The 10,819-nt window shown below is 37.6% G+C and overlaps 1 protein-coding gene across 1 annotated transcript; it reads right to left on the bottom strand.

Annotated features, from left to right (window-relative positions):
* Window positions 1-1,251: 1,251 nt before the first annotated feature.
* LOC107738101 (5'-AMP-activated protein kinase subunit gamma-1-like) lies at window positions 1,252-10,407 on the bottom strand. The gene is made up of 13 exons (XM_016549775.1): window positions 10,299-10,407; window positions 8,971-9,013; window positions 7,970-8,082; window positions 7,779-7,860; window positions 6,140-6,198; window positions 5,696-5,741; window positions 5,552-5,606; window positions 5,338-5,464; window positions 2,684-2,849; window positions 2,542-2,579; window positions 2,284-2,430; window positions 1,993-2,161; window positions 1,252-1,561 (listed from the first exon to the last, which is right to left on the bottom strand). Exons 1-12 carry the CDS (start codon window positions 10,314-10,316, stop codon window positions 2,045-2,047), a joined length of 1,011 nt encoding a protein of 336 aa, XP_016405261.1. The 5' UTR covers window positions 10,317-10,407; the 3' UTR covers window positions 1,252-1,561; window positions 1,993-2,044.
* Between the last annotated feature and the right edge of the window lie 412 nt (window positions 10,408-10,819).

Raw genomic sequence — 10,819 nt, 5'->3', positions numbered from 1 at the left:
CAACACTGATTACTGTCAGACTTTCAAAAGCCTTAATCACAAAATCAGACTTTAGCACCTCTTTTTACTTATAGGTTAAATACAGATTTAAAATCATAACAAGAAATAGTTTAAAATCAAATTTGAAATCAAATCTTTGCATAGCTCTGACAGGAAACACTTGCATCTAACAATACCTTGGAAAAAACGGTCAATCTTAAAAAAAATAAAGCATATACATAAACCCAAATAGGAAATCAAATAAGCACGTGTCCTATTCTGTGTCCTAAACTCCTGAAACATTGGTGTCTCATATTTTAGAGCAATGCAATTTGGGAAAGAAATCAATCAAATCTGTATGTTTGTGAAAATATTCAGATGTAATCCCCTTTGTAATCGTTAACATTTTCAGAAGTAACTAATTTAATTACACATTTTTTCATTTCATTTTTTGATTTGTTACATTTGTTTTGTAATTAAATTACGTAACTCTGTTACATGTAACCAGTTACGCCCCAACACTGCCTATGATTGCTGTTAGTTCATGTTAACTTTTGCCTTGGGTAATGTTAACTTGTGCAGGCTTATCATAAAGTGTTTAGATTAATTTTATTTGAACAGCATTAACTTGTTCACAGTGTCTTAAGACATTAGTCATTGACATACAGTAGTTTTGTGGATTAAGTGCTTCAAAACATTAGTCAGTGTTTGAGATATTTAATGTCAAAGGAGCTACATACTGAAGTGTTCAAACTGGTCTGAAGCGCAAATGATGCAAATTAGGTTGTTAAACTCCTACTTAGAAAGTTATAAGTACTTAGCATGACACTGTTTGCTAACAGTGAAAAGCAGGATGTACAAGGATACACCTCTGGTAAATATATGCACCAACAACTCAAACATTGAACTCTGTATTTGCCATCGCCAGGCTGAATTATTTATTTTGTTGTAGTGAAACATTGTAAAAATTTAATTTTACAAATAATATTTAAAAAATGCTTATTATATTTTTAGAAGACTTTGATGTAAATCAGAACCATAGTTCGATGCTTATAATATTGTAAGTTTTATTCTGTAAAGCAGTTTTCACCCAGACTTTTTCTTTACCAAAATAATAACACAGTACAATCATTGAATTAAACATGTTGTATGTGGTAGGAAAACAAGAACATTTGTGCAATATAACATTGTAAATCTACTGTGAGTATGAAAAATCTGTAGGAACACTTCAGTGAATTATATGACTAAATAAATAACATGATTATCGGGGTCAAGAAGTTTTATAACAAAAATGTTATTAAAAAAGGAGTTTTTTGCCTGGAGGGTTAGCATTATTACATACTATGTGACAAAATATCTGTAGTTTGATCTGACAAAGAACTATCACAATTCAAATGACTATGTGCTAATTCTTTAATAAATTATACAAATATACAAGTTAAATTGCAAAATAAGATTAGACATGTTTAAAGTGATACATAAAATCCCAAAGTGCCAGCAACATTAAAAATATTTACACGTTCTGTCTTCAAACGTTCCGTCATCTTCATGGTTGGCTCATGGTTTGCTTTAGGACAAAATTCTGGAAAACAAAATTATGTAAGAAAAAAAGCATCATTCCTTTAATCTTCTTTAACAAATGTTCCTGGCCTCGCAGTAACACTTGATCTGCACTTATGTCCATGTATATTTTTGGTCACAATTATAGAAACATTAGAGCAAACATTATAATGTACTTTCCGTTCGATGACACTACAGATAGACTCTCAGAAAAAAAAATTCCCAAGCTGTCACTAGGGCGGTACCCCTTCAAAAGGTACTAATATATACCATATAGGTACCAATATTAGTACCATTAATATGCACCCTTAAAGATACAAAAAAGGTTGTGAAAAAAGGTTGACCGCTTGTGTACCTTTTTTTTTCCTGAGCTGTTTGCAGAAATGGAGGGATGGTCTATCTGAGAGATAAGAAAGAGAAAAACAGCATCTCTGCTGACAGCAGTCTGCCTACCTGGTATGATGTGAAATGAGGATGATTGTGGAGAGAGAGCCCTCCACTGGTGTTAAGAGAAAAGTGCTTCAACACCTGCAGGAGTCAAGACCAGTGCCTGAAGCAAATCAGAGAGCGAGACAATTCCCATCACCACATCCTCTGTGTCCACCAGTACTAGACGGTGAACCTGACAGAAACAGCATAAGGACCTATGGTCAGAGTGGACGGTGTTTTTCAAATGATGCAAATGAAAACAAGCCATCAATTCTTGAAGGCTATAATATAGAAACTAACTATTTGTTCTACTACCTCAGCCTCAGCGATCCGATCAATGATGGTTTCGAGGGTCTCGTGAGGGTAACACTTCAGCACCCCCTCAATGCAGCACCAGCGGCTCTGAATGACCTCCTGCATCGTCATGTTCAGGTTGTTGTAGCTTTTCTGTGCAGCCAAATTCTGTTCATGTAAATGCAGATGATACCAACTTTAAGCTCTGCTTGGTACATATGAAATCATTTGCTGTAACATAATCATGCAAAAAAGAGGTGAGGATGTGAGTCTACATACAATGACATCAAATCTGGAGTAAAGTGCTACCACTTTTCCTAAAGAGAAAGAAAAATGTCAGAAACCACATAGAAGACCTTCAGAAGTTGAAGATATGTATTAAGAAAGCAGAAAAACAAAAGCAAACAGCTGTCCACAGTACCTTGCTCGTTGACGACGGGCAGGGCTGAGACCCGTCGCTCTACAAATATTGATAAAGCATCATAAACTGTTTCTGTCTCCCTGATAGTTGCAATGCTCTTGAATGTTCCTATTTTCACTTCTTCAATCCGCTTCTGTAAGAATCGTGGCTTTGGGATCATCGAGCCCTGAGATTCATAAAGCAAATTCTCATCATTCAGTACAGAGCTATGGGGACAGTCAACATAAGCATTTCATGGCAACAATCTCATGGCAAATCATACATGTTTTGTCTAATTAATTTCAAATCATACAATCTCATTTGTATGCTTTCATACAATCTGTTTATGCCCCATTGGTGTTTTGGTTTGAGATGGGGTTCAGGTTGACCCTCATGCTTCATGTTTTTTTCTAAAAATCATACTTTTCCATATGAATAACGTGGTACGAATGATGTGGCTCGCCACTTTGTGAAATAGCTACGTTTTTCATGAGATCGAGTTGAATGTGCACTTAGTTATGTTTTGCTAGCCAATATGACAGTTGTTTTAAAAGTATACTGACACCTATTGGTGAATATGCAGCATTACACAAATTGCAGACAGTCATTAACTTAAGCTAATAACGAAGTCATCTCATGTCATCTTAATACACTGCTCAAAAAATTAAAGGGACACTTTGAAAACACATCAGATCTCAATGGGGAAAAATATGCTGGATATCTATACTGATATGGACTGGGTAATGTGTTAGGAGTGAAAGGATGCCACATCGTTTGATGGAAATGAAAATGATCAACCTACAGAGGGCTGAATTCAAAGAAAAAAAGTGAAAAAATGATGCAGCAGGGTAGTCTATTTTGCTGAAATTTCATTGCAGCAACTCAAAATGGTTCTCCGTAGTTTGTATGGCCCCCACATGCTTGTATGCATGCCTGACAACGTTGGGGCATGCTCCTAATGAGATGACCGATGGTGTCCTGGGGTATGCCCTCCTAGATCTGAACCAGGGCATCACTGAGCTCCTGGACAGTCTGAGGTGCAACCTGGTGGCATCAGATGGACCGAAACATAAAGTCCCAGAGGTGTTCTATTGGATTTAGGTCAGGCAAGCGTGGGGGTCATTCAATGGCATCAATTCCTTCATCCTCCAGGAACTGCCTGCACTCTCGCCACATGAGGCCAGGCATTGTCGTGCACCAGGAGGAACTCAGGACCCTCTGCACCAGCGTAGGGTCTGACAACGGGTCCAAGGATTTCATCCCGATACCTAATGTGTCCCTACATGGATATGCCTCCCCAGACCATCACTGACCCACCACCAAACCAGTCATACTGAACGATGTTACAGGCAGCATAACGTTCTCCACGGCTTCTCCAGACCCTTTCACATCTGTCGCATGTGCTCAGGGTGAACCTGCTCTCATCTGTGAAAAGCACAGGACGCTAGTGGTGTGCCAATTCTGGTGTTCAATGGCAAATGCCAATCGAGCTCCACGGTGCCAGGCAGTGAGCACAGGGCCCACTAGAGGAGGTCGGGCCCTCAGGCCACCCTCATGAAGTCGGTTTCTGATTGTTTGGTCAGAGACATTCACACCAGTGGCTTGCTGGGGGTCATTTTGTAGGGCTCTGCTCATCCTGTTCCTCCTTGCAAAAAGGAGCAGATACCGGTCCTGCTGATGGGTTAAGGACCTTCTATGGCCCTGTCCAGCTCTCCCAGAGTAACTGCCTGTCTCCTGGAAACTCCTCCATGCTCTCGAGACAAAGCAAACCTTCTGGCAATGGCACGTATTGATGTGCCATCCTGGAGGAGTTGGACTGCCTGTGCAACCTCTGTAGGGTCCAGGTATCGCCTCGTGCTACCAGTAGTGACACTGACCCTAGCCAAATGCAAAACTAGTGAAAAACAGTCAGAAAAGATGAGTAGGGAAAAAAATGTCAGTGGCCTCCACCTGTAAAACCATTCCTGTTTTGGGGGTCGTCTCATTGTTGCCCATCTAGTGCTCCTGTTGTTAATTTCATTAACACTAAAGCAGCTGAAACCGATTAACAACCCTCTCTGCTACTTAACTGACCAGATCAATATCCCAGGAGTTTAATTGACTTGACATGCTATACTCTGATTAAAAAGTGTTACTTTAATTTTTTTGAGCAGTGTATATCAGCTCCAATGAGGCAACCACCTCAATGTAGAATAAAGGTACAGATACATCACCAAAATCTTATGGTGAAAAAGGTCTATTGTCAATAGAGTAATGATGCCGAAGTCAAACCAATCAGAAATCTTTCTCCCTCGTGCAAAATTCCCAGTCAAGTGGATTCCTATTAAAATGACTGGACTTTTGCCCATAAAAGTTTGTAGAATAATAGTAAATGTGACTACATTTTAAGACAGCTTTTTGCAGTCTCACTGAAGTGTTCATCATTTTAAACAGTAGCTTAACCTTTTTTTTTTGCACTTTTCCTGAGAGGACAGTTGAGATCTGACAGGAAGCAAGCAGGAGAGAGAGGTGAACGGGATCGGGAAAGGTCCACGAAGCGGGATTCGAACTTGGGACACCCGAAGCGCACAAAGTTATCAGCACCGACAGTAGTTTAACTTTTTTTAATGAGTTAAAATGACTGAGTGCACTGTTATTGAATGGTGATATCAAAAGTACAACATAAAAGCTCTTACAAAGATGTGTAAGAACTTGAGGATGCGTTTATGGGTGAGTATGTGGAGGACGTTCCCTGATTCTGGATCTATGACGGGTAGCCGGTGAATCTTGTTCTTCAGTAAGGAATAAATGGCTTCGAAGAGGCTGCCAACAGGAAACACAACTCTCTGTCACTGTAAAGATAAAAGAAAAAGAAAGGACAAACAAAGTGCTGTAGAGGTCCTGCTTTACCTGGAGTTAGGTGTGATGCTGATCAGGGAGTTGAGAGAATACTGTAGAAAGGCCTCTGAAAGAGGGAACAAATACAGCTACTACTTTAAAACATTACCATGTGTGTGGAATTACATATTTATCCTCAAAACTATACACAATCACCTCTCCATGTTTCAATCTTGTGTTCCTCCAGCTCATAGATCTGAACCTAAAACAGAGAATGTACATGATCTTTGTTTACATCTGATATATAATTCTGGATACACTACCATTCAAATGTTTGTGGTTGGTAAGATTTTTTAAAATGCTTTTGAAAGAAGTCTTTTATGCTCACCAAGGCTGAATTATTTAATCAAATATACAGTATGACAGCAATATTGTGAAAATGTATTTCAATTTAAAATAGCTGTATTCTATTCTGATCTATTTTAATTTATTCCTGTGATCGCAAAGCTGAATTTTCAGCATTGTTACTCTAGTCTTCCGTGTCACATGATCCTTCAGAAATCATTCTAATATGATGATTTGCTGCTCAAGAAACATTTCCTATTATTATCATCAATGTTATAAAACAGTTGAAAACCATGATACATTTTTCAGGATTACCATGGGAGATCTGTAGTAACGATGGAGAATGTTGATAAAGTCTGTAATGGTGAGCATCCCTGTAAAAACAGAACACTTTAAATTGAATTCAACTTTAAATTTAGATTCAGCAATTAATTCATACAATCTGATCTGAAACGGACTTGACAGTACTGCATGTAAATAAAGTTACTAAGCATTATAGTTTGAAATTAAAGTATCAAGAGGCCTACATTAGCATAAACATACTACCTCTCACTATGCACTGAAACAGGAACACACTCCTGCGCCCGAGCTTCCTTTCAGTAGGAGGATATGCTTTCTCATTAGCATGGCTATTATTACTCCCAGAGAAGGTTCAGGGGATTAGAGCTCTACCCTGCCATTTCCCACCAGATACCACGGCCCAGAAGCCACACTAAACTTAGAAGCTGGCACTGATGGAGGGGACGGGTGTCTGTAACAGTCCCAGACACTGACACTGAGACTGCTACAAATCAAAGCTGTGTCAGCGGACACACGTACAGTATGTATACATGGTGCGTCCTCACTTGGATGTTACCGTTCAAAGGTTTGGGGTCAGTAACATCTTTAAATGTTTTTGAAAGAGGTCTCTTATGTTCACCAAGGCTGCATTTATCTGATCACAAATACAGTAAAAAATTATTACAATTTGAAATAACTATTTTCTTTTAATACATATTTTAATATTTATTTTTTTCCTGTGATGGCAAGGATAGCTGAATTGTCAGCAGTCATTACTCCAGTCCTCACTGTTACATGCTCCATTGCTCCTTAAGAAATCAGTTGAATATGCTGATTTGAAGATCAATAAACATTTCTCATAATCCATGCCGAACAGTTGTGATGCTTAATATTTTTCATGGAAACTGATACATTTGTTAAGTATTATTTGATGAATAGAAAGTTGAAAAGAACAGCATTTATTTAAAATAGAAATCTTTTGTAACATAATAAAAGTTCTTTACTGACAATTTGATCATCCTTGGTGAATAAAAGTATTAATTTAAATTATTATTATTATTTTTTTATCTTACTGACCCCAAACTTTTGGGCTGAAAACTCTTTTGCTATTTTGTGGAAACGGTGATACACACACACACACACACACACATATACACATACACATACACATACACATACACATACACACACACACACATACACATATATACACACACACACACACACATATATATATATATATACACACATACACACCTATATATATATATATATATAGGATTCTTTGATGAATAGAAAGCAGCAAAACATCAGTCGAGAGCAGTTTATGTGGTATTTATAAATAACTTTAAAAAAACATAGATTCAAAAAATCCCTCTGGGAGCAGAAATTTTAATATCAAATGTAATACATTACGTTTTTACATTAAGTTTCAAACATTAAATACCTTAAGTTTTTTTCTAACCCGTATCAAAACTCAAAATTGATGGCACACTTGGTTATGGTTTGCATGTGCTAAGCGTTTTAGCATATGTGAATCATGCTTGCTTTTCCTAATATGGGTTTATGGGTGAAGATGTTGTAGTGACATTATAAGATTTCAGTAATCTGATGCAGGCTCACAGCTGAGCAACCACACTTCAACAGACTCAGCAGATCCCCAACGTTTGCTTACCTACAAAACATTGCAGCTTGTTATCCCATAAAGGTGCCGCTCTGACCCCGTTTGCAACCAGTGCAAAGAATGCTTTTTTCACCTGTACACATCACTCAGTATATTTCAGTGTTTGTATTGAACGTCTTAAATAAGGATATTTTTAATTTAAGTCAGTCTACTAAAACACTGTAGTAAGCACATAAGCACACCTGCAGTGTTGTGTCAAAGATGACCAGTTTGGAGCTCGTTGGAATGGCATCGTAGCAGCAGTGACTCATGAAGAACTTGGCATACACGTCTGAGTCAGGGTCCTGGAGAGGCTCTTGAGAGGGACACAGAGAGGGAGAACCCTGCTGCAGGTCGGTCAGTCTGCAGCTGTGCTACACTCATATAATCGTATGTACCCTACTGGTCAAACATCACAACTGCAGTCCAACTTGACCTTTTTGCAGTTTCATACATTTTTTCATCAAATTAATCACACTTATTATGGCACAAAAAAGGTAAAACAGGTCTAAAAGTCCCTGGTAAGTTCTCTCTCTCTCTACTGAACACTAATGAAGCCACCTAATTTGTGAGAAAAGAAATGGTAAAAGAAATTCCTTACACACGGGGCCTTATACTTCACACTTTGGATTCTCAGAAGTCGTCATAGTCGGGAAAATTTCTATTGTAGTGAACAGGAACTACAATGAATATATTATTTTGTTTTCCCATTTGCTCCAACATCAACGGAAATATATATATATTTATATATACACAAATAAATAAAATTGCTAGATTTATGATGTTAATAACTGTGGAAATGCATCATTACGACCTCTGAAAATGGTCCAAAATTTGTAAATGATATATTTCTGATATAGCAAGATCATTTTAAGAGAAGTACTGATTCTTTTACCCACAAAACTCCTTTCACTTTTTTTTTTTAGCTTCCTGTCACTAAAAACAATTATTTATTAATCACCTTTAATAATCAATCTAATAATTAATGGAAATTATAAACAAAGTCTTACAGTATTTTATAGTTTCAGAAATTTTGCATTAGATACATCTACAACATTTTAAAAATGATATCAAATTGACAAAACAATAAATATACAATTAAATAATTTAGCACTTGAAAGCAGAATTTCAGATACTATAGCTAAGAAATGTTCATGTTTACATTAAGAAATGCACAGGGTGTACAAAAGATACTGATAGATACCTGTCCTCTTCATGGTCAGCCCCTCATCCTCCATAAAGGGGAACTACAAACAGAGCAGAGAATAAATGGTCTTTTACTAAAAGGTAATACGCTCAAAAAAAGCAGTCAAAAGAAGTAATGAAGACATAGCATCATCTTATAGCGTACCTGTTCAAAAATATAAAGAGAAACTTTAAGCAACAGGTTGCTGAGTATTTGTTCACCCAGATATTTTTTTGTTTTGGTAACTGCCTCAAACCTAACTAACTGAACAGTTACTGATTATACAACAGTTATTTCCGGTCGTTAAATTTATTAACCGATTAAGACAGTCCAACAGTTTCACTTTTTGTATCACTCCACTTGTCTGTGTTTGTTCCAGCAGAAGTTATGCTGATTTTTCAGTGACTCTTTCTGCATGTTACACCATTGCGCCAGTAGATGGCGACAAGTGTCTTTAAAAGTGAGTCATTGCATCACTCATTTAACCGATTAGTTCAAAAACATTGTTTCATTCAGGAGTACCATTCTGCTGTGGCTTCACTTGAAACCTTGTTTATTGGAAGAGAAAAAAAAGATAAAGTAACTCGAAATATTACCTACAATCATGCTGTTGGTCTGAATTATTATTGCTTAATTGTAGCACTGTCCTTCATTTTCTATCTAGAACTCAAATCCTGCCACAGAACCCTGTAGACTAGAGACAGGTACATTATTTTTTACAGTATGACTAGAGAGATACATTTTGTTACATATAACATTCCTCACATACTAACCACAAATGATTAGATGGATATAATTGAACCCAAATTAATTAACGTACAGACTCAATACAGTTGCTCAGATTCTGTATATTATTTACACTGAACCAAAGCCTAAAACCTTAACTTACCTAAAACTTGAACACTAGTCTTTTGCTACCTTGCAATCACTGGCATTTCAGGAAATGCACATCTAGTTAATTATTATTAGAAATAATGATGTTTTTCGGCTACATATCTCTACCTCACAATGAACTTGATTTCCATAGAGGCCTCGTCTCCATGCACTGTTCAGATCTCCAAAAATAACCTCAAACATAAACACAATGTACAAAGCAACCAGAATAACTAGTTATTCATATGTTATCTGTTGAATCCACTAATTGTGGATTATCAACACTGAAACAAGCCCGGGGGTGCAGTTTGCTTATTGACATTAGTTCTTTAAACTACAGCAAACATATCAAGTTGACATGACAACATTTTCATAAGCAGTAGACACTAAACTGGCACAACTGTTCCTGGAATATGATTCCCTTCATCTGAAGCGTATGCGAGAACATGTACAGGTTGCTCTCTGGGTCTTACCTCCGTCAGAGGGTCCATGTTCAGGGGTCCCACTGTGAGACAAACGCATTCAGTGCTTGAGCTGGCCTGACCGGAGCATATTTCAGCTGTGCTCCCGTCCCTGTGTGCAGAGCACGATCTAAATCAGGAGAGAAAGCCGGCCCAGGCACGCAGAGGGCTGGACGTGGGACGGGGGGAGGAGAATCACAGATGTTGTGGCTGTGACTGGCTGTGTACACAACACCCCTGTAAGAGACCTGGATGGTATGAACACGGCACAGCATAATCAGGACCTCAATCTTGATCTATAACAAAATTACACAGGAATTTAAGACATTTATGACTTTAATTATTAATTCATGTTTAATGTAAGACCAGTCGGCTGAAAAGCATACTGCTGACATTAAAAACCACTGCAAAACCATGACCTGCAAGATGATGATAAAAATATCTTGTCAAGTCTAAAAAAAGACTTGTCTATTTTTGTCTCCTGTTACCTGATGATTACAGTTTGGACCTCTTGTTATCATTTCACTGTCTGA

The sequence above is a fragment of the Sinocyclocheilus rhinocerous genome, unplaced genomic scaffold (assembly GCF_001515625.1).
Source record: "Sinocyclocheilus rhinocerous isolate Xijiao unplaced genomic scaffold, SAMN03320098_v1.1 scaffold1365, whole genome shotgun sequence".
In the NCBI taxonomy this organism is placed as follows: domain Eukaryota; kingdom Metazoa; phylum Chordata; class Actinopteri; order Cypriniformes; family Cyprinidae; genus Sinocyclocheilus; species Sinocyclocheilus rhinocerous.
This window is presented reverse-complemented; position numbering and strand designations above follow the sequence as displayed.

Bases quoted from the DNA above. Each gene is read 5' to 3' on its own strand.
- LOC107738101 (XM_016549775.1), bottom strand. The intron at 5,742-6,139 runs GTAATCCTGAAA...TCTCTGTTTTAG, and splicing joins GTTACTACAGATCTCCCATG to GTTCAGATCTATGAGCTGGA. The intron at 5,465-5,551 runs GTAAAGCAGGAC...TCCTGTTGGCAG, and splicing joins AGCATCACACCTAACTCCAG to CCTCTTCGAAGCCATTTATT.